Raw genomic sequence first — 27974 nt, forward strand, 5'->3', positions numbered from 1 at the left:
CAAGCGTTCTTACAACTACAATACCCTCCTCAGGAGTCACTCAACACCACTAAGGATTGGTCCCTAGTTTCTTCAGAAGCTATTCTGCATTGTGTTAAGCAGAGATTTGTTTATCTGAAAAGTCCAATAATTCAGAGAACAAATCTGTACTGCTGTAATTCTCAACTGTCATTCTTAGAAAAGATGAAGGTTTGATTTTGGCCTAGAATTGAGTCATTAACTGAATGTGAAACATGCTTGTCTACTGTAGCGTATTATTACTTTCATTTTGTTACTGGTCTAACCAAAGCATTTGGCAGGTAGTTATGGTCATATTAACATTTCACAAATGATTGTTTGCAGACTCAGAAACTGTTGGTTTAGACTCTTATAATGTAGTTTCCCAAATTCTCTGGGTTCCTCAGCATTATATTCTCTTCCTTCTGTTTTTTTGTTTTACATGTTGATCAACATTTATATCCAAATATTTAAATTAATTAGTGAAACTTTCCATTAGGGTTAATTGTATTCTGAAAATTGATATTCACAAGCTCAGTATAAGCATCTATTTAAGCACGGTTTTTAAATGTTGATGATTTATTTATTTATTGCAAGGTTTCTTGGGGTTTTTTTGCCCAGCATCCAAATTTTGTTCAACACAGGATAACACTGAAATCTTGCCAGGAGCCAATGGCCATGCCTGCTTTGCAGTCCCCACACCATATCTTCATTATGCAGGTGTGGCCCATGCAGATTATATAGGAACTGCTTCTTCTACTAACATTTTAAATCCCAAGGGCTTGATTCTGTCCTCCTTGCACCAGTGTAAACCTGCATTACCTCTGTGGAAGTCAGTGCAATTAAAACAGTGTAAGAGAGCTCAGAATCAGGCCCGATGTTTCATTTCTTTTTAACTTACATGTTTTATTATTTCCCCTTTTTAACAACAAGCCCCATGAGGTGGCACCCATTTTGAGCAAGACCTTCAACTGCTGTATATCTGTGTAGCTCTTTTGACTTCAATGTAGCCATGCTGATTTACATCAGTTGAGGATCTAGTCCTCAGAATTTAATCATAATGCATAACTGGCTGAAATGATCAAAGATGAAGGTCACATTTTAAGATATTTCTCGCAAATATTATTTTAGAACCCTGAGCATGAACAGATGGATATTTACCCACCCAAATTCAGCAGACATGTCATTTATTCATTACCCAACCACTTTATCTCAATTAGCAGACAATGTTAGGAAGAGGTCCAACATATATTTCCCATCCTTTTGCAATGTGACTTTCCCATCCTTTTTGCAATGTGATCCTATGTATGACTGGTACTAAATCTATTGCCGGTGACAACTTGATGCCTCATAGTATTTGTAGGGAGTTAATATGAATGTCAGTGAGTTGAACTGGAAATACGAAATTTTAGTTGGGCATTAGTTTGGTTTATCTAGCCCTTCTTCCCTGCAGTTCAGCTCTGGAAGGATCCTTGCAGCTGCAGGCCAGATGGTAACCAAAATTATAAGCTAAAGCTAAGCTAATTGCTCATTACAAACTTTATGGATTTTGTTAGCCATTGTTCATGTTTATATTAATCTTTGTTGCATAACCCACCCCATTGAATATTTTGCATTTAGTAGGTTAACAGGAAGCTAATAAGGCTTTTTTGTTTTAAGGGAAAATAATATTTAAAATCAACAATGTTTCACTTTAGCAGATGTTCTCAGTTGACTTGAAATTACTGAATATTTACACAATATTTTACCTATAGCAATGCAGATAACCTACCATAATGTGTTAGAAATGCCAGGCCAGATTCTCTAGTGAGTTATGTCCCCTTTGTGCCACTCGAGTGGTGCAAAAGGACCATAATACAATAACAAATGTTCAACAAACAATTCCTCTGGCAGAGGAGAACTTCCTACTGGCATATCTTCTCAGAGTAGGGGATGTGCCAAGGGTGTGTTGGGGGACATGTCAGGAGTATTCCTATCCTCCACTGGTATAGGGTCCATTGAGTTTCCTCCACCTGTGGCATAATTTAGAGCAGCCTAACAGCTACTTTAAATATCACTGGTTTCAGAGTAGCAGCCGTGTTAGTCTGTATTCGCAAAAAGAAAAGGAGTACTTGTGGCACCTTAGAGACTAACCAATTTATTTGAGCATAAGCTTTCGTGAGCTACAGCTCACTTCATCGGATCGAAAGCTTATGCTCAAATAAATTGGTTAGTCTCTAAGGTGCCACAAGTACTCCTTTAAATATCACTGTGGCTGGTGCATACCATAACTGCTCCCAGAGGCCTTCTTCGTCCTTCCGTATGCCAAATAGAGCTCTGGCACAGAACAGATTCTGACCAACCCTCACTGTAATGGTATGGGTCACATCATGATCGCTCTTCAGTATAAATTGGAACCATTGGCTTTACTCTGGTGTGAAACTAGTGTAAATGAGATCAGAATCACGCCATGTATATGGGGAGACCCTGTGTGAATGTTACCCTACACATCGTTTTCTCTTCATGGCATTTATCCCCAAAGAACAGACTGACGTCAAAGATCTAAGTTTAACGTATGAGTGTTTCCTAGTCTTGGTATATAATACTAATATTCGAATTAAAATACATTACAAAAGATATAGGTCATATAGGACTAGAAATGCAACTTCAGGCACTGCAGGGGACATCTGGGGCCAAGATTGAGGACAATCAGTGGTGACAATGGTGCCAGACTTGTGTGTCAAACAGTTAATAGATATATTATGTAGTTTGAAGCTGCCCAAATTAGTGAAACCACAACATACACTGAGGAAATCCAGGTTGACACCTCAGCTTGGGAACCTTGCTTTTGTGTCTGCTCTTTGGGGGATGACATACTGCATATCTATGGACAGAAACTACAAGAATTGCTCCAGTACAAGGACAATGTTTGTTAGGATAGTAAACTCTCTGAGGCAGGGATCTCATCATCTTGTCTGCAAAATGTCTAGCACAGTGTTGGAGATATATAAAGAATAAATAACAATATTAAAAGGCCTGGTGTATGAATATTGTGGACATCAGTGGTTTTGGGGGCAGGGGAATGAAGAATAAATAGAAGTCTAAAAACGGAATCAAGAAAAACAAGGAAAAATTAATCATGATAATGTTCAATGACAGCTGCTCTAGATAAACAGGAATTTATTGGATTTGATTCAGGCATTAGTGGGTGAAATTTTATGGCCTGTGTTATGCAAGAGGTCAGACTTGATGATCATAATGGTCCATTCTGAATTTAAAATCCATTAATATAATTCATCCTTAGTGTAACTCCAGTGATAGAGTTCTGCAATAGAGATTCATGAAAGCTGAATATTGCTGATTGATCCATTCTCCTTTACTTCTGATATCCATCACAATAAGAAGAGTCCATTGAGGTTTTTTTGGAGAAATGCAAAAGTTTCCTATTGATTACAAATATATTTAGGTTTGATTGAAAATTTCCTATATTATCTTATAATTTTCTTCAAACCATTACTGCACAAATCAGCATATATATGTCAATTCATATACTTTAAAGCCAGTTTTTCTATCTGATGAATTAACTTGTTTATAACAGACAAATTAGCTTGTTTATAATGTGTCCAAAAGCAAGTTACCACAAAAGTAAGCAAAAAGAGATCTGAGCTGAGTTTAATAAAATCCTAAATTACTTTTTAATGTCTTCAGGCTCTTACAAATATAATTCATCTTTAATTTCTTATTAGTTTGTTTGTGCAGATGCTGGAACAAAACTAGCTGAGTCAACAATCTTGCACAAACAGATGATTGCATCTATGCCTGGAGTAAGTACTGAACCACACTCCATCTCTTTGTTACTGCTTTTCTTAAAAATGTCTCACTCAGTTCTGATGTTCAGATTGTTAATGGAAATGTCCTTTCTCTTACTTTTGTTTCTCTTCTGGCTTACCAAGGCATTGAAGATAGAAGCTTGGATGATTCATTTTTATAGAATGTTGAGAAAAATTTAAAGTAACGCAACTTGATCCTGCAGCCTCTACTTTATATGAGTAGTCTTACTCACATGACAAGTCCCATTGACTTCAGTGGGGCTTCTCAGTCAAGTAGGAGTTACCTTGCTAGTCTCCAGAAAACTGAACTGGGGAGCAGACCAGCTGAATGCCCCAAAAGATGTCATAAGGCAGGGAGATTTCAGACTGTTGCCCCCACTTTCCCAAAAGAAAGACACAGGTAAAGAAGGAAGTTAAATAATCCTGTAAGGTATTCATATTTATCATGCTGGGTGTAGCACAAATACCAGTAGATAGATAGGGTCTGGGACCTGTCCTTAGTTATTCCAAATCTGCTGCAGGGTTTGCAGACTGCTTTTCTATGTGCAAGTCTCACCAGCACTATAGATGACCGAACAGGTCTTTTCTATATCTAACTTTTGTGATTCTATGACTTTTAACTCCAAGCCACAATGATAATTAATACCTCTCCTAACAGAACCTTTTAATTTTATTTTTATCAAAATAGCCAGATTGGTCTCGATATAACAAGACATGGAATAAATTGTTCACTTTAGAAGAACTAACAGAAAAGAAAGTTGTTCTGCTATTTGAATGCAACATATTCCTGCCGAAAGAAACTGAATAAACAGTAGGAGAGAAATCTCTTGCAATAGAGGTTTATTATTCAGGAGGTTTGCGCACAATATCTTTTATAATTCCATCACTCAGTTTAAAAGAACCAATGTGGAATCCTTAGTCCACATAAACTGGATGGAGGGGACACTGACAGGGCTGCCAGTGACCTTATTTTATTGTTTGTTATCCTGTCAGGAGAACTGACAGGCATAGCATTTGAACAGGCAGAAAGTGTTATAGTTCAGCACCATGTAGATTTATATTAACATAGAAAAATGAGAAATACTTGGGTCAGCTGCTTAAATATAGAATTTGAGCAGATTCTCAAATTTCAGTAACTAAAACTCAGTTATGGCTGAATAATTTTATGAACAAAAACAACACTGGCTGTTGTTTATGCTCAGTAAAGGGTGATCAGTTCATAGAATCACAGAAGATTAGGGTTGGAAGAGACCTCAGGAGGTCATCTAGCCCAACCCCCTGCTCAGAGCAGGACCAACCCCAACTAAATCATGTTTAGGATGCACACCATTTACTAGAGGGGTCAAAGAGGAATATTCTTTCCCAACATACAGTATTGCGTTACAGGGCAGCTGCATTATGACTTTTTTCTTCTTTTAAAGCTATAGGTATTGGCCACTCTGGGAAGCAAGATATGAAATTTGATAAAACAATGGTGTCCTGTAATGCAGTAAGTGTACTGGACCCAGAATAATCCTGAATTTATGGAAGTTTGATTTTCAGAGGTGCTGAGCAGCCAGAGCTCCCACAGACTTCAGCTGAAATTGTGGGCGTTCACCACTCCTGAAAATCAACCCCTCAGATTCAGAGGATTCTGCCTTTGGATGAAGGTGACTACTCCACCAGCTGTATGCACCTTCTCACAAAGCTTTTATGAAGAGCTCTCTGGCATGACCTATGTTTAGCTTGGTAGTTTAATTCACTGCATTGCTCGGCATGTGCCTTGCAGATCTTTTACTAACTGAGGGCTAGACTGGCAGCTGGCAGTGTGCCCTGAGTAAGGGGCCACGCACAACTGCACTTCCCAGGAACAGAGCACAGACTAAATTGTGACTTTATTGCATCACAGTTTGGTCCCTGCTCCCCTTTTGCTCCATGGGGGAGGTAATGCAAGCTAGCCCCTTTCCTGGCACAGATTACTTCTCCCTATATGCTGGCACAGCTGCTTACCCACCTGTGACTGAAATGCAGATAGCTCATGCAAGAGCATAGGGACATGTTTTATACTCCCTAATTCCCCTGTGCTGCTGGTGTGTAGGCTGGCTCATGATTGAGCCCAATGTGCCATCTGTCCTCTTCATTAAATAGGAGTTGAAGGAAAGAAACTGTCTTTATTGTATCTATTTCCCTAAGGCTATTTGTAATTATGGAGGGGGGTTTGTTTCAGTTTCTTAAAAAAAGTCTTACACCGTTTTGCTTTGTCCAGTTTGGACTCCCAGAATTTTGCATGTTCCCAAAGTGTTGTGAAGACAGTACTTTTGTTGCTACTCTGAAAACACTTACCTTTTTTTAAACCCTACATGTTTTGAAGTGAAAACTATTGTGATCTAAATTTAGCATGTTTTACAATTTTTTTTTTTAGTTAATTTGAAATGGCAGCAAAGTGCTGATCTTTTGAGTACTTTGTCAATGAAAATATTCCACTAACCTCTGCTAGCAAAAATTGTGGTGCACACAGTCGTCTCTGTTAACAAGTGAAAAGCATTAGCTCGGTGATTAAAAAGCAGTTTTTCTGGTGCCATCTTCACTGGGAACTTGTGAGCAAGGAAGAATGACTGTGTTCTTTACATAAGCTTCCTGAACTGGACTCGTTCTTATGAACACAGAGGATCCGTGCCTGTGGTTCTCTTTCAATTTCTTAGGGTTCAGCCCACCAATTTGCCTCAAAGGAGAGCTCAGCTGCTTGAAAAGTTGTGGGACTGGGGGCCTTATCCAGAGCCCATTGAAGCTGATGGAAAGACTCCCTTTGACATCAGTGAACTTTGATTCAGGCCCCATGAGAAGTTCAAGGAGGACACTGTACTAATATTCTTGAAAAGGTCTTCACTTAACCTTTTATTACAGTCACTGATGAGAAATTCTGTGATTGGCTGCTTTATGTATATGCTTCTGGATAATGGGGAAAACTTCACTGCAAAGAAGACTCCCAAGGAATATTTCAGTTTAAATGGTACACCATCAGAAGCAGTCAAGAAACAGATGTTTTTCAGTGAACATGAGATAAATCCAGAAACCTGAATATGTCAAAAACCAGATGATTAAATTCAGTTTTTTTGTGTTTTGTTTTTTTTTAGTGTGGAACAGCAGCAATGGAGTGCATGAGGCAGTACGTTAATGATGTGCTGGATTTTATTGCTGATATGCATACCTTAACCAAATTAAAGGTGAGTACGGAACGGGGATATGTTGACCCAAATTGTATTTGCTAATTATGACTTTCATCCTTTCTGTAAATAGCATAGTTGGAGGGACCTATATGAAAATGATCAACAGAGAGATTTCCATTTTAAAGCTAGTGTTATCATAGGTTAGTCACTTCTTCAGGGAAAAACAAGAAAGTAGCTTATGGAAAGGGCTGAAGTTAGGGCTGGATTTGAATATGCAAAGCACACAAATAAAAACACAGGTTTCATTTTTTGAAATGTGGATGCTGAAAAATAATATCATACAAAGATTGCTTTGGAAGGGACAGTCAGGTTAAACAATCATATACAGAAAAATAAATTTCTGTATCCATGTTACTAATTCTGCTTTAATGGACCAATCCTGCATCCCTTATACACACACGCAGATATTACTTGTCTTTGTTAGGGGTGTATGATTTAACCATGTGCTACTAAAATTGTAATAATTTTAAAATTCCAGTTTTCTTTTCCTCATGTGTGATGATGCATTTCATTCAGTTTGGACAAAGGAAATAGACTAGTAAGTTTCTCTTTGGTTTCTAGTCAGTGTTATTTTCTGATTCTTATACATTAGCCTGATGCTGCAATGTTTGGATAGCAAACATGCCAGAGAAATGTTTACATTAAAATACAATATTTTAATTTTAAAAAATCCCATATAAATATTTATATTATTATTAAGTTTTGTAAAATAAATAACTATTACTAATAATTTATTTTTATTTATACAACTTAAATTGTAACATTGTCTCTCTAAACAAGTCTCTGAGTATAGTTTGGAGCTGAAAATACATGCACAGTGGTTGAAATTCACCTCTGAGCAGAGGGGAAGCACAGGTATATCAATAGCACTGCTTAAATACCTCCTACATCCTCAAAAATGGTGTTAAGGGGGATTTAAATGGTCTGTTGATCTAGTGCTGCTTCCTTGCACAGGAGTGGATTTCATCCAGTTAGCACATAAAGTAAAGCAGGAGGGGATGTAAACAGGTCTTGCTACTTGTAACCCATACAAAGCTTGCAAGACAAATTGATGGTTTGGGAGTATGGAACAGAGGTCATTCTGAAGTACAGAAGAGAGTCCAAAAGCTGTAAAAGATGCAGCCAATGCTAAAATCTGGCAAAAGGCCGTTAGTGTTTGAACAACAGGAACTCAGTGATCCAAGGGGAAGTTCGTCAGCAGAATCAGAGGTCACTCCATCACGGAACACAGTCAAATCAAGCAGTTGCCAAATTGTGTTTGTGTGATCTAAAGCTCAGTTAACAGATGTAGTACAGCTAGTGTTGCCTAATTCTAACTAGCAAGAAAACATATTCCCGTCATTCACACATTGCACCCTGGGCTCTGACATACACATAGTTCTAGGGAGGCTCCAATACTAATCTCCCACATTCACTTCTAGCCTGTGCCCAAAGAGCTGTTGATTTGCTCCAATGCATTTTGCAGCACAGGTCAGTCTGTAAGGGACAATGGGCAAAGTCTGCTGCTTCCCTTATATGCCAAGGTTTGGAATGTGTCAGTCTTTTTCTGAAAAGTAGTGACCGTGCACTAGATCGCCTCATGCTACCAGTTCATCTTTTATCTTCACACAAATGTGTTCTTGCAGGGAGCCACACAAATGAGGAGGAATCCTGGGTAAAACCTTAAAAAAATGCTTCTGTTGAGACCCACAAGAAATTTTTTAAAGAGAGAAATATCTCTGCTTCCAGTTCCTGCCCTATTGAATGTCTGCCTTGAACCCCATTCAGCTTTTAGAAATGCTCCAGTAGGGGAAGCTGCTTTTTTCCTCTTTTGCACTGGAGTAGTGATCCACTCTAAAGCATGAACTAATTAATCATTTTCAACTGAACTGAATTCCCATCCCACTCTAATTTTTCCCTGTTAAAAAATTATTCGCACATTCTAAATTACTTTCCAAATATACTAAAAAATGAATCAGTGGTGAAACTAAGGGAGACTCATCCTGTACACTTATCCCACAGAAAACATGAATTTGATTGAAACCATAAATGGAAACCATATCTTTGTAAATATATTCAGATGACCTCTCTCTGTGAAATATTCCCAAAAAGAGCTCGCTCTCTTGCATACTTTTTTTTTTATTCCTCCTTCTTCCCTTTTCTTTTCCCATTTTACTAAATTGTTGCCATCTCTTTAAGGCTCCAATCTTGCAAAAGCTCATGCAAATGCATCACTCCAGGGCTGGAGCAGCCACAGGAAAAAAACTAGGGAGTGCTTAGCACCCACTGGCAGCCAGCTCCGTCCTTCCCCTCCCTCCCAGTGCCTCCTGCCTGCTTCGATCAGCTGTTCTGCAGTGTGCTAGAGGTGCTGGGGGGGAGGGGAGAGGAGAGAGGAGTGGGGATGGGGTGCACTGGGGGAGGGGGCGGAACTGGGCAGGTAGAGATGGAGCAGGGATGGGGCTTGGGAGAAGAGGTGGGGTGGGTGTGCCGGCAGGGCCTGGGGCCAAGCGGGGGCAGGAAGAGACAGGGTAGGGGTGGGGATTTGGAGGAAGGGCTCAAGTGGGGGTGAGGCCTGAGGTCGAGCAGGAGGTTGAGCACCCCTGGTACCTGGAGGAAACTGTTGCCTGTGGTTGTGTTGGTCCCAGGATATTAGAGAGACAGGGTGGGTGAGGTAAAAGGTCCAATAAAACATTACTTCACCCAACTTGTCTCTCTAATATCCTGGGACCAATACGGCTACAACAACATTGCAAACAACAAAGGAAGATATCAAATTTTTCCATCTGAAATGGAAACTCTGCCACATGAAGAAAAAGGAAGAAAAACTGAACAGCGACATCTACTTTCTGAGTAAATGCAAGAAACAAAACATCATTCCCAGAGGTGTCACCATCTATAGCCCTCTGACCACTACATGCAACAGAAGTTGGTCCAGTAAAAGATATTACCACCTCATCCACCTTGACTTGCTTCAATTACACAGCTGCATAAGTCTTTGCAGAATCTAAAAGTTCTTCATGTTTATTGTTAGTCTTTGTGTAGCAAGCGATGGACCTGAACTAAGCCCCCTTCTCTGTTCTTCATAGATCTGTCTTTCATGGGACAAAATTAAACCAGGGAGCAAACTCCTAAACTTTGTGATTTGGGGGTTGAAATCTGGATCAGAATCAAAGCATTTCCAAATTTTAGGTTGCTTGGATTCAGCCCATATGAGATACGAGTCAGACTGCTTGAAGGAATACAGTAGAAAGCCAGCTAATATGACCATTATTTTAATTAATGGTTTATTGAGGTTCTGGTTCAGTTTGGAAAATCTAAAGGCAAGTATATATTTAGTCTGGAAAGTTTGTAGATGGAAAAGCTGTAGCCTCTTCCTTTTTGGATTTACCTTTTTAAGGGATGCAGACAGAAACATATTGTATGTCTCCTATATAACTGGACAAATACTGGAAAAACCAAACCAAACCAAAAAACCTGCAAATGTTCAGTCAGCATTTTAAACAAGTCCACATCATCCATGTTCATGCCCATTCATACTCATTTTACATGAATGTTCATATTGACTGGGTTTCACTAACGCAAATGTCCCTGGAAAGTGGATTTTAAGTTTGTCCACATTGTACATTTGTTTTCTGCGAGTATTCCTTCTGTTGGTCAGAGTCACACTAGCCAATCCAGGTGATGGGAACAATATCATGTGACTTATATGACCAATCACAACCTAGGAGCACAACTTGATTTGGGATTTCAAATTGTGAATAACAAGGCTTTGAATTTGAAAGGGGGAAATTGTTCATCAGCTAATGAATAAATCTAAGGAAAGCAGTGTTTGCAGACATTCAATGAACAAAAAAAGAGGTGAAGTTTGCTGAATAAATATTTAGTTAAAAGTTGTTAGTTTAGTTCTAATAAAGTGTTTTTCTGTGGAAGAGACCTTAATTGTGCATTTCTTTCTCAGTCCTGTATTAGTAACTAGTGCATTATATTAGACTTGCACATGATAATGTCTCAGCATAGCCATATTCTCATTTATTTTCTGTGTTCGGTTATTTATGGTCTTTGTTTTCTCTTGGAATAAAATGTAAGTTTCTAGAAAGTCAGGAAAGCTGAATTTATAAATTTCACTATCTGAACATAAGCAAAAGATCTGTCTGTCTGTCTGTCTGTGCTGGAAGATTTTGCACTCCTGAAACAGGAGTTCAGTTAAATGATTTTCATTTGTTGAACTAAAATTACTGGGGCCAGATTCTCCGCTGATGAAAATCATAGGTCTATTGACTTTTGTGCCATTATAGCAATTTATTCCAGCTGATAATATGGCCTCTATTGTGCAAAGGACATTTTGTCCCTTTAAGCAAACCAGACACCAGTTGACACTGCCATCATCTGCAATAGCAATAGACAATTCAGAGTTAGCACATTTGGGAATATGGAGGAATCTCAAGAAGCACCAATTAAGCATTACAGCTCACAACAGTGTTTTATAAAATACGTTCTCAGGGATAAGCATATGCCACTCAATTGATACAACATTGCCTTTAGATTTTCAGGGCCTAAATGTCCTCACAAAAAATGAGCCATGCAAAATGGTCTCTCACCCACTGAAGAGGCAAAATACTGTATTTTAAAAGGCAAATGGCTATTTGCCTGGGTAAAGCTGGTAATTTCTTGTGCAAATTATATTACCTTGTGAAAAGATTGAGTCCTCTGATGTGCAATTAAATAAATAGAGTATGCAAAAGCTAGTTTGCATACATAGTTACAGGGTTTGCTGATAGAAAGGATGCATGCACATGTTGCCTCTTTCTTTGTATGGGTGATTGAAGGTGAACAGACAATATGTGAGAATTTGCATAAAGTGGATTTAGTGCAATACCCTACTGGATAGAAAATCAGATCTTTACTTTGCAGAGTCACATGAAGACGTGTTCCCAGCCACTGCATGAAGACACCTTTGGTGGACATCTCAAAGTTGGTTTAGCTCAGATTGCAGCTATGGAAATTACACGAGGAAATCACAGAGATAATAAAGCTGTGATTCGTTACTTGCCATGGCTGTATCATCCTCCTTCTGCAATGCAACAGGGGTAAGAGCACTTTTGTCCCCAAAAGAAGAGCAATGAGGCAGAAATTCCCACAATAATTCTGGGGTTCTTGCCAGATTAAAGGGAATGCAGTTAGTGATGACAGTGGGTATGATTTGATGATGGATGTTGAAACAAAGACAATTCAATGTTAAATGTTTCAACAACCCCAACTTTATCACTCAGTAGTGTTGCGTCATGGTCCCAAATGGATCCATGATGTAACTCCATTGGCTTCAGTGAAGTTACATCAGGGATGAATTTGAATAAGGATGTGAGAATCTGAGTTCATAGTAAAACCGAATGAAAGTATTCGATCAGTTCTGGTTGTAAACCTAGCTATATAGGGCCAACTCCTGACTCCTTACTCATTGCAGTTTGCCTGTGTAAGGAGTGAATGTAAATGAGTGGGGCGTCAGGATTGGGCCCATTCTGAAGGTGATCTGTTAAAAAAAGACTTCACAATATGAGAGGTTCTTTGGATTTAATCTGTGAAGCTGTACATATACTTTAATTTATTATCTCCCTGGGCTTCAGTTCGCCATGTGTAAAATGAGGATAATTAATGTTTGTGAAGCCCCAGGTCCTAGGTGCTGAACACCAGAGAAAAGCCAATGAATAAAATAAATGTATTATTGTTATGCCTCATGGGTGTTTTGAATCACTGTTGATATTAAATTAATAATGAAAAATGGCAGTCAGAGGTCTGCTACGCAACTGCTTTCTGACCTGAAATTCGTTTCTTCTCAGTGCCTCTGAATTCAGATGACTAAGTAATCTAAATTCCAGGCTTTGTGAAAGCCAGGGGATCTTGGATTGAGATGAAATTTATGGAAACTATTGTTATTCTTGTGTTACACTAACACTTAGACACCCCAGCTAAGATCAGGGTCTCATTGTGCTAGACGATGTATGATCTTTTAATCAGAGACCGTCCCTGCCCCAAAAAACTTACAAATTAAATGGACCAAGACAGACAAAGGGTGGGAGAAAGGAAGTGTTATTAACCTTATTTTACTGGTGGGGAAGTGAGATCCCGAGAGATCCAGTGACTTGCCCGTGGTCACCCAGGAAATCTCTGGCAGAGCTGGGAACTGAGTCTAGATCTTATGAATCACAGCCCAGTGCCATAACCCCAGTCTTTAATATACAGAGGAATCATGATATACAGCTCCTTTGATCATTTATATCCAAATAATCACTGCGTGTGGCTCTGTGAGTTTGCCACATCAGCCTGGTGCAGAATTTCTGCTTTGCAAGGACAGAACAAGTGCTGCTGGGCATGTTAGTGCCATGCCAGGTCAGCCAATCCAAACGCGGCTCCACCTGCCATTCCCACAGGCTGTCCAAACGATTTCGACTCTAGCAAGCACTGGCAGCATTTTGCAAACATACGGGATTTTCAGTTAATGAGAGAAAGCAAAGGTCACTTGCATTGTAAAAATCAGTTGTTCTCTGACAGGCCCAAAGAATTCATCGAATGTGTATCTCATATTCGTTTACTCTCCTGGCTACTTCTGGGGTCTCTGACACACAACGTCGTCTGTCCGAATTTTCCCTCATCTTGCATGCCAATTCCTCTGGATGCTGGCTCCCACATTGCAGACCACCTTATTGTTATCCTGATTGGGTTTCCAGAGCAATCAAAGGTAAGGGATTCCAGGGGTTTAAGATGATATACCATATGCAATGCCATTAGTATTGCAAACACTTAACCAGTTGTGGTTTTTTTCAGGGAGGTGAAGATGCATCTTACAACTTTTCCTCCTCTGGATATCTTAAAAGCAACTTCATGTTAATGCCTTATTTAAAGTGGCTTAAACTCCCAGATGGTACCCCTTGTACATGTAAAATATTCCAGCAGTATTGTTTGAGTGTTTTAAAGTTACACTGCCCACTTTCTAGTTCAATAATGGTCCCACCATACTAAAACTGCCCAAAGTTAGCAGGCTGCTGTCTTCATAAGATATAGGAAACTGGAAGCATAATAAAAAACTTATGATCATAATTCAGAAAAGAAAACCCAAACCTGCCCAGTCTTTCTTAAGGTAACTGCCCCAATAGACATAGAAATTCATAGTGATAAATTCACTAAACATCAGCTTGCTAGAGATATTTTATTGTTTGAGAGCATCACTGTCTAGTGGTCTGAGCACAGGAGTGGGAGATAGAAATTTCTGAGTCCTTAGTCTAGCTTTCTTAGCTCCACATTGACTCTCCCTTTAGCAAGTGACTAAATATCTCTATTCTATTCTATTCTATTCTATTCTATTCTAATAAGACTTGCTAACCTACATCACAGAGGTAGTGTGAGGATTAAAAAAAGACTTAATATTTGCAAACAGATGGGCTCAAGCCCAGCTTGATTTGTCAAGTGCTTTGAAGATGAACAGTGATGTTGCAAATCGTAAACCATTTATGACAATAATTAACATAGATGCAGCAGGCAGTATGTGTTTATTAAATAAATAATAAATAGGAGTTTATTAACTACAGAAGTAGAATGATCACATGCTTGTCTAGTACTTGGCCTCCCCTCACCCATTCAAGACTGATGCTTCCCATTCATTCCTTCTAGTTCTTTTTGCTCTTTCAAATACTTCCCTCCAGTTACCAAGCAACCCTGGCAGTGTTTGGTGCAGTCATAGTGGCATTGGTCATGAATCACTGTTGCACTTTTAAACAGAGAAAATATCTATGACCTGAATTACAGTAGAACATTTTTTATAATGAACTAGTGACATGTCTAGGAATCGTGACAGCTCTTTGGCGTGTCTGTCAGAAATCACTATATCTAACATTTATTATTAAAGGCTCATGCTCAGGTACATCTGTAAAACTGCACAGCGAGTCTTGCAAAGTTCCCATTATGGGACTGTAACATAGAGGTGTTTTGGGGTGTTTATATTCTGGTAAGATGGAGCTGGGTTGCAGATTAAAAGAAATTGATGTAAAATGATTTATTTTGTATGGATACATGTTTCCTTGGGAAACTCACACTCCCACTGACTTGGGCAGTAGCATGTTTAAGATCATATTCCTACAGGCCTCCCATTGACGGCAATGAGCGTTTTACCCCAGTAAACTCAGCAGGATTGGTTCCCAAGGACAAAGTGGTCTTCACACTCTGACCCTTACTTTAATACCCCGTAGTGCATCTGTAATGCCGACAGACCCCTGTTGTTGGCGGGCAGGATTGAACCTGAGGCTTCTGAAGCTTAGTGCATGAACTCTACAGCATGAGCTAAAAGCCAACTGGCTGTTAGCTAAGGCTGTAGAGCAGACTGATTTAACCGTCTCTAAGTGGTCTCGGTGCCACTAGATGGGACAGAACACCACACTCAGAAGGTGTGTGGGTTACACATCTGCACAGGTAAGGGCCTGTATGTGCAGATCTGTTTGCAGGATTGGGCTTTTAGGGTGTAAATATAAACATATTATTTCAACATGCATGAGCTGTTATCAGATGCCTTTCACTTACTGCAACGAGAGAAACACTTTGATAGTTATGGTGGATTTGATCAGTGAGTACCTGATGGGGAGAACTTCTTGGGGGATTTAATTTGATGGAGGTTTATGATAATGGGGGTACTTTGATGGGGAAAGTACTTTATACTTTTTCGAGAAAAACATTTTTTTCTTGTTACTCTTTCCACAGACATCAGTGCTGCACATGTGTTCCCTCTTCCATGCGTTTATATTTGCTCAGCTCTGGACAGTGTATTGTGAACAAACAGCAGTAGCCCCTACGGTCCAAAATCAAAATGAGTTTAGCTTTACAGCCATCCTTACAGCTCTGGAGTTCTGGAGCCGAGTGACACCTAGTATCCTACAGCTTATGGCACATAACAAAGTGGTGAGTTAGATGCTGTATACAGATTTGTTTATTACAGATATATATAAAGCCAAACCCTCTAGGTTTAAAGTTTAAAACTGAATACATGGGACTATGCATAATTTTGTGAAGCAATTGTGCTACTTTTGGCTGTGCAGTATATGTTACCTTTGAGAGTTCAAAGGGAAAGATAGCTAGCAATAGTTTTACCCTGTAGTGATCTGAACAAGGATCTGAGTGCTATTCACTTCTATTGGATCTTAGTGCTATTCAGTGTTAGAGCTTCTGAGTTTGCATCGCAAAATTGATCAAATACTTCAGAATGATTCTGTAAATATTTGTTTGAGTTTTTACCATGTGACCCATGTATTCAGTCAAAACAGTTCAAATGATCAATATTGAACTCTCACAGTCAACTGGTTGCAAAGAAGTTATTGAGTGAGCATAATCCACAGAGATCGTTCAGCAAATATTTTTGAGTAATGAATGATTTGAGAAGACTGCCGTCTGTTCAAACATTTCGCAAACAGAAAATGAGCCAAATTTGTTTAATTAGTTATTTGTTACGGATTATTCATCTTATTCATCTGCTTAGCATGCAGGTGCAGGATGTAGGTGCAGTTCACTAAGGACCCAATGTTATGCAAATTTCCCGGTGCCTCCGGATATGTGCCAAGTGCTATAAACTCCCATTGACTTCCATTGCTGAGTACCTCATAGGTTCGGGCCCTAAAGCATGCACAGTGCTAGAATAATAGTTCTCTCTGTTTGCACACTCATGGTTGACAGCTTGCTTAAGATGGGCAAGGTACACAGTGGTCTTGTCTCTCACTTGCCAGACTCGTCATGAGCTTCTGGTTCTACTAATGTGATGGATATTCTCCATTAGCTGAAATGGTAATTGCTGGTTTGGCTCTGAAGGTTCTGATTCTAGGCCCAAGACAGAGATTCCTCACATATAGCCCAGTCCTCTAAGCATGGGGTTCTCAACATTTTCTAGAATGTGGGCCATCTATTTATGCAGAGACTGCTTTGTGGAGCACCTCCCTGCTCATGTATGATCATGTAGACTACCTCCCATTCCCTCTATGTTTGGGCATTTTCCATTTCATTTGCAATCACATGGACTGCAGCTGGAATATTTTTGTGCCAACTACAGCAATTGTTTACATTAAAGTCACATTAGACAAGTACTTAATATATTTATAGCTGTCCTTTCATGTGATTTTAACCTCTGGAAATGTGGAGAAGCCTGGGTGACCAGCCCGCTGTCAATGGACTACTCATTAAGTGCTCTGTGACCCACTTGTAGTCCACTGAACACAGTTTGGGAATTGCTGCTGTAAGCCTGGAGCTCCTAGTGAAATCAACTGAAATTCTGCATGACCTCTACCTCTGACTATCCGGATGCTTGGTCAAATCTAAGGGGAAAGGTGTGTGACTAGGAAGCCCTGAGTTTTAATCTCAGTTCTAACAATGACTCATTTTGTGGCCCTTGGCACAAGTTATTAAACTTTCTGCCTTGGCTACGTGCTCTGTAAAATGTGGATAATACTTATTCTCACAGGGTATTTTGAAGTTCAATTTAGTTAGTGTTTGTAAAGCTCTTCGGAGGAGACAAGCAATACTGAAAAGCTAAATTTATTGTTATATAGGGGAATACATGCATAGTTCAGACAGGCACTGCAAATACTCACTGCCATCTCAAGATATTTGTCTCCTTGTACCTATGCATTTACAGAACATAAAACATAAAATGCTGTTTACTACCAAAAAGCTAATATTTCCATATGCCGTATTTCATGCTATAAAATCAAAGAATTATATATTCATGGTCCCTCTGCCAATTCAGAACAATAAATCACCTTCAGATGGAAAAAATAAAATCTGATCTTTGTGACTAAGTTAATTTTAAAAGGAATTCAGTAAATAAAAATACCAAGTGAGCTGTAGCTCACGAAAGCTCATGCTCAAATAAATTGGTTAGTCTCTAAGGTGCCACAAGTACTCCTTTTCTTTTTGCGAATACAGACTAACACGGCTGTTACTCTGAAACCTAATATTATTACACTGGATATTTATTTAATATTTTTTCTTTCAGATGGTGGAAATGGTGTGTCTGCATGTGATTAGTTTAATGGAGGCTTTACAAGAATGCAATTCCACTATATTTGTCAAGGTAGGTGAATCACATGTTGTGAATACTTCTTTTAAGGATTCGTAGGGACCTTTTTTCCAAGAGACTTCCTAGGAGGGGAAACTAGAAGGGGCTGAGGTTAAATGTCAGTGCAGGAATATAGCTCTTCACAACATTAAAAGAGTAAAATTCCTAACATAGAGGCATAGACCAAAACCCTGCGCACAAACTGCCCTTGAATTTTGACTTTGTATCTTATTTACTCCTAGTTCCTATAACAGAATGAATCCAAAGTCTGCATTCAAACACCCCTGAACTTTGCAAGCAGCAGCATTCAAAATCTGGATTTTAAATTTCCATTTTGGACCAATTTCTAATTCCTAACAATGTTGGTGTCACTCAGCTTCCTTTTCAGATCACATTTATGTCCTGGCACTCAAATTATTTCAGGGTGATAACACAAGACTTGTGCCTGAATAATGTCTGGTTTTATTAAATGCCTGTGTGTGTGTGTTTCTTTCTTAACTGAATATAATTAGATGGTGAATCCTGTTCTTTTAGGAAAGCACAATAGGCTATTCACCAGTCCAGGGCCAAGTTATGCTTGCCTTGCTTGTGCAAAACTCCTTTGGGAATGCCTGCAGCATTTGGTACAAAGTTTAAATAAAGTAGTATTTTTCCCCTTGTGGATGACCAGTGTTCCCTGCATTGATCTGAGTAAAACAAGCCAAATCAAAGAAGAAATGGAAAGAACTGGGGTGGTCACACAGGATAAATCAAGTCTTTTAGCATTATAGATGCTTTTCCACTTAGTCCTCTGGATAGCTGTTTTTAGATGAAATAACAGCAAGCAAAGCAGCCCTTAGTCCTATGCGTCTAGATGAGTTGTATTCCTTTGTATAGTTGAGCTGTTGTATTGCATTAGAGCAAGCCACTGTGTATTATTCTTTTTCAGCCTCTCAGGGTATGTCTACACTGCAACGTAAGCGCAGGGTTAATGGGACTCAAGTCATCTGACCCGTGTTAGGGAGCTCTGGGCTTGACTTTATGTTAAGACTTTTCGAACCTGTGCTGAAATCTAGAGCTCTGGTGTCCATATTGCAGTGCACAGACCTGAGTCAAAGTAACCATATCCCAGATTCCCTAGCATCCCGTCCCTCCCCCCGAAATGTGGCTGCTCTAGCCCTAGGACCATGATGCACTGTGGGAAAACTTTACTGCCTGCCCTGCATGTTACCAGAAAGCAGTTCACTTTGCCAAAGACTTGATCTGTTCACTCTCCATTGCAAACCCAGGAGGCTCTCTGAATGTGTGCTTGCAGATTGGTGATTATGAGAGACTGAGTTAGCGCTGAGCTGCTGCCATTTACAAAGGGGGCATGGCTTCCATTTTCAATAGAGTGCATTGCAGATTGTTGGGATAGAGAGTACTATGGACATTTTCCCATGGAATTGTGGGATACGTCTGGCTGACTCCCAGGTCCTGAGTCAAGCGTGGCTGCATCTACACTGCAAGGCAATAGGGCTCGGACCTTGGGTTCTGGCTTAACTTGAGCTTGGACCCTCCAACCCTGCAGGGTCCTGGGACCCTGGGTCCAAATGCTGGGTTAGCACAATTGCAGTGTAGATGGAAGGGGGGATTAGGCTTGAGCCCGGGCTCAAGCACAGGCTTATGATGCAGTATAGCAATGCCATTAGTGTCCAGCAGTAACACAATAGCTAAAACTGATACCTGATACCCTGTTACCATGCCTCCTTTAAAACTAACAGCCGATGGAGTTATATTGTTGTAGTACTGTGGAGAGCTACTGTCATAAATATAAAGGGAAGGGTAAACACCTTTAAAATCCCTCCTGGCCAGAGGAAAAACCTTTTCACCTGTAAAGGGTTAAGAAGCTAGGATAACCTCACTGGCACCTGACCACAATGACCAATGAGGAGACAAGATACTTTCAAAGCTGGAGGGGGGGAGAAACAAAGGGTTTCTGTCTGTGTGATGCTTTTGCCAGGGACAGAACAGGAATGGAGACTTAGAACTTAGTAAGTAATCTAGCTAGATATGCATTAGATTCTGTTTGTTTAAATGGCTGAGAAAATAAGCTGTGCTGAATGGAATGGATATTCCTGTTTTTGTGTCTTTTTTGTAACTTAAGGTTTTGCCTAGAGAGATTCTCTATGTTTTGAATCTAATTACCCTGTAAGGTATTTACCATCCTGATTTTACAGAGGTGATTCTTTTTACTTTTTCTTCTATTAAAATTCTTCTTTTAAGAAACTGAATGCTTTTTCATTGTTCTGGAGATCCAAGGGTTTGGGTCTGTGGTCACCTATGCAAATTGGTGAGGATTTTTATCAAACCTTCCCCAGGAAAGGGGGGGGGTAACGTTTGGGAGGATTTGGGGGGGAAAGACATTTCCAAACAGACTCTTTCCTAATAAAATAATACCGGTTAGACGTTTGTGGTGGCAGCGAAAGTCCAAGGGCAAAAAGTAAAATAGTTTGTACCTTGGGGAAGTTTTAACCTAAGCTGGTAAAAGTAAGCTTAGGAGGTTTTCATGCAGGTCCCCACATCTGTACCCTAGCGTTCAGAGTGGGGAAGGAACCTTGACAGCTACTTAAACATTCCTTACATGACAATATCTTGATCAAAGAATGAAATTTCTAAAAACATTTTAGACATACTCTCTCACTGCCTCACTTCATGTATTTCCCTTCAGTAAATGTGGTGTTTGGACCCTCTCTTGGAGAGGGTGACATTGGAATGAGATAGCATTTCACTTCCTAGCGGATGACTGAACATGAAGCAGATTGGATTGAAAAGATTCAGGTTCTATTAGCAAATGTTAAAATTCAGATTTATAATAAGGTAAAGAGATCAGTTCTGTACCTGAGCTCTGAGGGTTGGGGCCCTAAAAGTGGGCAAGGCTGTCCCAGGATGGGTCATGGACAGGGTTCCCAGGAGGTGCACTGATTCGGCACCTATGAATCAGGATCCTATGAAGCCCAGGGTGGATTTTAAAGCTGCCTTCCCACCCAAAGAAAAGGCATCTCACACAAATTCTGCAATAAATTCCCAAGCAAAAACTATGTTACAATGGAGTTAAGATTGAGAGTATATGTCAGTAATTTACAGTAAAATACATTATTTGTAATTATTGCAAAAACAAGCATTATAAATCTAGGAAATTTGAGATAAGCTTAAAAGAAATCCAAGTATGTTATGGTTTGGGCATACACAGGGCAACCAAACAACCTTAACTCTCCCCTGCAGTGACACCATGCATTAACTGTATGTTTATAATTAAGGCTTTTTCGTGTTTGTAGTCCCAGATTAGTTTAAATCGATCTTTAGAAACACAGTATTTTGCATTGTGTCAGTATTCAATCTCTACTTCAAAAGTAAGTTCTATAATTGTCGGGAAGATATACTGTTTTTTAAAAACATTTCGAAGAGATTGAATCCCTGCTTTAAGTGCAAAGCTCAACTCTAACTGTGGAGCCATGACTGGCACCTCCATAATTTATAGCAGTGGTTTTCAAGCTGTGGTCCGCAGACCCCTGAGGGTCTGCAGACTATGCCTAAGATTTCCAAAGGAGGCCACACCTCCATTTGAAATTTTTTAGGGGTCCACAAATGAAAAAAGGTTGGAAAACATTAAGTTACAGACATGGAATTTACCTCAAATCAGCTTTGAAACTGTCTTATTTTCAAGGGTTGCAGAGAAGACCTGAATGTTCATGGCCCTAACCTACATGAAGAGGTTGCAAAGATAACAGCTCTCTGATTGTTGGCTGATTGTTGTTTTTTATTATGTTTCAGACAATTTAGAAAATCTTGTATTGCCTTGACCTTGTTGGTAATTAAGTGTAGGGGACAGAATATATTTTATGTTTCAAAGCACCTTTCCTTTATGTAGATGTAAGCCTTTCAAACGAAAATAAGTTATCACTAAAGAATGGTGAGGAGGAGAGAGTGGAGTGAAAAATAATCTTATTTTTTATTCAGTTTCAGCACATTCTTAATATACTTTTCCTGAGCTTTTTGCATTGTGCAAATCAGATCACCACCACCAAGCCCACCCCTTTTTAGCATAGTGGTTGCCACTAAAACCTGCATACTTACCATCTTCATTAATTAAGTTTATTGCTGTATTTCTTATTCTAAATAGGGAATCAGATGTGATTAAAATGTTCAGAAAGAATGCCATTGTACAACTTCATCACAACAGACACAGGAAAAATGTGTAATTGTAATGACCACCACAACGGGGAGTCAGAGGGTCACATGTTGCCAGGTGGATTACGGGAAGTGTGTTTACTAGGATGCTGATGTGGTGGGGAACCTTATTAGGAATGAGATGGGGGGAGGGTAAAGCCAGGGAAAGTGGAGCAAGATAGGGGACTGCAGATCTTCCTAAACTAAAAGCAGAGGAGGAGCTTTCTTTCATCTCGCTGGCAGGGAGCAGCACTTTCTCACAACTCCCCTTCCTCTTTGACTGGTGCGGCGAGAGGTCCACCTCCTGATTTCATCTACTTTTAGCCATTGGTGTTATGTTCTCCACCTGCTTGCACTGTGTATGCTTCCCCCTGGGATAGAGCTTCTCCCTTTTATTGTCAGATAGTACTTTTTGGACTAATTTTTAATCCATATTCCCCCTTTTGGAGAAAAGCCTGACCGAGAGATGGAAAGAAAAAAAATCCAAGTGTTCCAGCTCAATTTCTTCAACCTCCATCCAGCTAGGTGACAGTGGGGGGAGTGGGAGGGAGAGGATTTTCTCCCCTCTAACACCACCCCCATCCCCCAAGGCAGAGGGGTCAGTCCTCCTAAATCTTGTGTGGATCTTGGGGTACATAAGAGACCCTGTGTTTCTGCCCAGCTTCCCGACCAGTTTTCCTTCCCCTTTGGCAGGAAACATGCTGCCACTGGCTAGCTCCCATAGGAGCAGCATGAGCACCTGATCAGATTTCCAGTGGTAAGTCTGTGAGGTTAGCAGGAGGAGCATGCCATGGAATTTGGGTACTCTTTTAACTGTCCTATTTCTGCCTCTCAAAAACCCCACATAGATCTGAGTAATCAGAGCTCCAGTGGAGGAGCTTCTGCAAGGTCCCAGGGAAGGAGATTACAGAGCTAATGCTCCCCTATTCTCTGGCTGGGTTCCATCCCCTTTTGGCATCCATCTGCCTGCAGAAGCGGAGGATTGAATATGGTTCTTTATTTGGTGGACCAAGTAATCAATACTGACAGAGCTGCATATGATCCACTAGCAAAACAGCACTGAAATTTATGTTATGCAGCCAGACAAACAATTAGCATTCTATGAACAGGGGGAATGATGCTTTATCTAATGCTGTCAATACTGATTAGGTTTAACCCAAAACTCTCAGTAGCATAATTGGTAAATTGCAAATTCTGATGCCATTTGGAGAAGCATTTCAGAACAATATGCCCAGTGGTTAAACTAATATTGGAGAGCATGGATAGAAATGGTTTCTGTAGGCTTGTCATGTAAAGTTACTCTCAAATAAAAGTTCTGTTAAGAGATATAGCCAGAAATAAATATCAGCTCTTGGATTATGGGTTCCCAGAGCCCTCCTATTCTGTTGGTGTCTGGAGTATGACCATATGAAGCCCTGATCCTGCAGTTGCTCTGCAAATAGAGTTCCCAGGGAAGTCAGTGGGAGGTTTGAGTGCAGATTGATGAGGCGCTGTCCTGGAGAAAATAAATCCAGGCATAGGTCAAAGCCTAAGAAGTACTTTTTCATCCTGATGAGTGAGCCTTCTATCTCTTGGGAGTAGGGTGCAGGGAGGGCTTTTTTAGGCTAATGCACACAGATCAGTTGGAGATGAGGGATAAGGACATGGCAAGGGTGAGGCTGGAAGATCCACTGCTACATGGGTTCACCCATCCCCCCCATGGAGGGCTGCAATAACAGCTATACAGCAACTCCACAGTTGCTTGGCATACTGAAGGGAAAATTCCTTTTCCACCGCCCCAGCACTAAGATGCCCAGCTCACTGTCTGCTGTACATGCTATATGGTGAAAGGAGGTCTTGGGCCTAAATTAGATGTGTGAGTATAGCATGGATGCCTGCAATTGTTCACCTATAAAACAATGGTCAGTGATCAGAATATAAAATGTTCTGCATCATCATGAATTTCTGCCTCAATCCTTTTCGCTCTTCAACATCTGCAGCGGTGTGCACCTTTTTGTGCAATGCTTGAACCGCATCCATTCCAATACCTGCGCACCGGGATGTTAAGAAAACACCTCCAGGGAAATATTCCTTTTAATGGATTTTTATTTTAAACTATCAATATTGTCTTAAAATAGTACCATTAATGGCTCCTTATTGTGAAATAGGATACAAATGATCAAAGCTGGCTCTTAACCTCTGAATGCCACAAGTCCAGCATGCCCATCTTTTACAAAGACATTTCCATATTTATGGATGAGTCCTTTCAGCATGTGTCACCATCCATTCAAAGGGCTAAATGAGTTAGATATACCCTGCTCTGACTCACTGTAACTGGAACAGATTTATAGGCCCATATAGTATACTAACAAAACATTTGTTGTCTCTTCGTACAGCTAATACCCATGTGGTTGCCAATGATTCAGTCAAATCTAAAGGTAAGTTATTTTCTCTTGTTCTTTCATGCTTGTTGGTATTTCTGTTCTTTGCTTTGTCTGAATGTACTCTAGAAATAAGACTATTGGACTCAAGTTCCCAACTCTCTGACAATGCATCATAAAAACCCCATATTATTTTTTCAACATACATCTCATTATAATATGCAAACTGCTTGGTATTTGGGGACATTCAGTGGCCCAGCATTGAATATGCCAAATTTGAATGGGCTGAGGCATCATTTAGGACAGTAGTTCTCAACCTTTTCCGTATTGAGACGCTGTGCCACCCATGACTTCCATCTAACTAGGATCTAGGTGGGAGGCCCTCTCTGCTCTCATGTAACTAGCTAAGGAAAGCAGGGTGGTCCATAACCCCCCTGACATCGACCCACAGGTTGAGAACCCATGATTCAGAGGGTGGCTTTCAGTTCTACAGCACCTGACGTTCATAGAATCATAGCATATCAGGGTTGGAAGGGACCTCAGGAGGTCATCTAGTCCAACCCCCTGCTCAAAACAAGACCCAATCCCCAACTAAATCAGGTCAACCTAAACGTTGACCTACTGTGGTCTGCTGGTTGGATGATGATGCTCAGTGCTCAGTGGCCCTGAGTGTGACAGAAATGAGGATGAGGCATACCAATGGGTCCTGTCAGTCAAGAGTGGATGGGAATAAAGGCTGTGCAGAAAGCTCCACCTAAAGTTGCTGTTGAGAACGTAGTGATTTTGGGGATGGTGGCCTGAAATCCATGCCCCTTGTGACAACATCTTTGTCGATGGTTGGAGATGAGGTAGAAAGACACCTGGGATGAAGGGAGGTGGGGCATTCAGGGGGAATCCTCTCCTTCAGAAATCCGCGCCTGGCAAAAAATCTTACATCATCCTGATTTAATGTATGTATTGAATAAAAGACAGAAACTCAACCTTCTGCTGGTTTTAATAGCATTTATCTGCTGGACTCCAACTGCGCCTTCAAGCCATTCAGAATAACGTGAACCACCACAGCCTGAGGATGTTACAAGGGTCAGGACAAATGAACAATAGCTCATCCGTACTCCGCAAGTGGCTGCAGTGTACCCAGTTTAAAATGGCTCAAGTGGAAATTCAGTCATCTGAAGCTGCATCTCAGTTTTATCCTCTATGAATTATGCGAATTGTTCCAAATCCTCACTTTTGGTCTAGCAATAATAGGGTTAAAGCTATAAGACTAAAGCTCATTTTTGTATATATTAGTACTTTATCTATGCTTTTTAGCCTAGGACAATTGTGCAAAAGCTTGCACAGGGCAAAGCTAAGAGCCTGATCCTGCCAATTTCGTAATCACACACATAAATTCTTGCTCACACGAGCAGTCCCAGTGAAGTCATTGAGATTGCACTCAAGAATTTTTGCAGGGTTGGGCTCTATCTTTCATGCTAAACATATTTCTAATCATTGAAATATTTGATTCTGAAAGGGTTCTTTATATTATTTTTGAAAAAAAACAAAACTCACTTTTCTTTAATTAACTTCTATTTTTTTTAAACTAGACTAGTGACACGTGAAAGTGCTATGTTGCTATTTTGGATGATAATCTCACATACACACACACACACACACTAAAATAAAAAAGGGCGGTGGTGGTGCTTTGGGATCCTTTCTACAGCTTTTTCTTTTAAACTCGCAGTTGGCAATGCAATAAAATTTGTCACTGTAAAACAGTGATGTTACAATAAGGCTTTTTGTCATTATGTTCTGGGAAAACAGCAGCTTGGGAGGAGCATTATTACAAAGCACATTTAGAAATGAGGTTGTTAAACTGTGCCAGTTCATTTGTCTTTTTGTTTAATGTTTACCACACCTATCAAGTATGGTTTATTATTTTTTTTGAAAAAAAAAAATACTTTTCACTTCACTGATTTTGTGCTGTACTTTCCTGTAAGCTTCATGGAAACCTCTTGAGTTTTGTGACTACAGTATTTTAGTCTTTTGTGCATATTTGTATACAGTGCAATTAAAAATGTACAGCCCGATTCTGCTCTTTTTCATGTCTGGGGAAGTTTTACCATAGAGTTCAGTAGGAGAAGGTTTGGTCCTGAATTTTTGCATTCTGATAACAAATTATAGCTATGGCATAATATTGCATAGAAAGTTTGTTTAATAACAAATGAATTTTAACAGCATTAAGGGACTGATCCAAAGCCCATTTAAGTCAATGGAAAGGCTTTCATTGACTTCAGTGGCTTTTGGTGAATTCCTAAAAAGACCAGAATTTATCACCTCATGTAATTAATATTTAATTCTGTTGATTCATAAACAATCTCTCATATTTATTAGTGTAATGCACTGACTAGAAGAAGAATAAATATACATGTCAGCTGTATATTAAAATCCTATTTAAAACATATCCTTTACTACCACACTCAGCATTAATGTGTTTTTCCCAGCTCCTTTGGAGGGGGACTGGGGTCCAGAAAATAATTGCTTGAGTAAAGATTTTATTTCTTTTACTCCTGTTAGCCTTGCAGAACCAACACAGTTGAGAGAGAGATTTAGATTCTGTTCCCTCATAGATTCATATGTAAGGGGACTATTGCCCCCTTACTACAATTCAGTGGGGCTGTTTTGGTTGGCTAGCTCCCAGTACGAAAAAGGGGGAAGGGTCAATGGGAAATCAGGACCCTGAAACCCGGGAACAATGGGGAGAGGCCAATGCTCCAGATCAGCCTGAATGACAGGGTGGGCAGGCTAATCAGAGAGTCAGGAGGCCAGGGAGGTCCGTCCTGTCCTCCGTGTGAGCTGGATTTGCCTGGCTCAGACAGAGTGGGGCCGAGCTAAGCTGGGGAGCAGAGCTGTGCCAGATCCAGAGGGACCAGAAAAGCAGCCCAGAGAGAGCAGACCCTGTCCTGGGAGCAGAGCTGCAGCCCCAAAGCCAGAGGCACAGCCCAGAGAGAGCAGACCTGTCCTGGGAGGAGAGCTGCAGCAACCAGAGCCAGAGTGGCCAGAAAAGCAGCCCAGGAAGCAGGTCAGTGCTGGGAGCAGAGTCACAGAAGCAGCCTGCAGAGCAGTCCTGTCCTGGGAGCAGAGCCGCAGCAACCAGAGCCAGAGGGGCTGAAGAAGCAGCCCAGGGAGCTGGCAGCAGAGCAGCAGCAGCAGTGCTGAGACAGAGTGGTGGAGCTGGGGCTGGAGCAGTCTGGAGCTGGGTGTGGTGAGCAGCTGGGGAGAACGAGGGGGACCCTGGGCAGCTGGCCCAGCACAGGGAGACGCCTCAGCCAAGAGGCTCTGCAGGCCAGGCTTGGATCGTAACCCCAACAGG

General features: G+C 40.4%; 1 protein-coding gene across 3 annotated transcripts in view; it reads left to right on the forward strand.

The window, feature by feature from the left end:
- The window catches only part of UNC79 (unc-79 subunit of NALCN channel complex), a 145383-nt gene extending 119560 nt beyond the window's left edge, over positions 1-25823 (forward strand). For all 3 annotated transcript variants that reach the window (XM_077820409.1, XM_077820410.1, XM_077820411.1), the window contains 8 exons: positions 3723-3800; positions 6920-7009; positions 11903-12078; positions 13538-13724; positions 15734-15931; positions 18012-18089; positions 24638-24679; positions 25623-25823. In XM_077820409.1, the coding sequence (XP_077676535.1) occupies positions 3723-3800; positions 6920-7009; positions 11903-12078; positions 13538-13724; positions 15734-15931; positions 18012-18089; positions 24638-24679; positions 25623-25823 (1050 nt within the window). The remainder of the gene's footprint in view (positions 1-3722; positions 3801-6919; positions 7010-11902; positions 12079-13537; positions 13725-15733; positions 15932-18011; positions 18090-24637; positions 24680-25622) is intronic.
- Positions 25824-27974: the final 2151 nt, after the last annotated feature.

The sequence above is a fragment of the Eretmochelys imbricata genome, chromosome 6 (genome assembly GCF_965152235.1).
Source record: "Eretmochelys imbricata isolate rEreImb1 chromosome 6, rEreImb1.hap1, whole genome shotgun sequence".
NCBI classification, from domain to species: domain Eukaryota; kingdom Metazoa; phylum Chordata; order Testudines; family Cheloniidae; genus Eretmochelys; species Eretmochelys imbricata.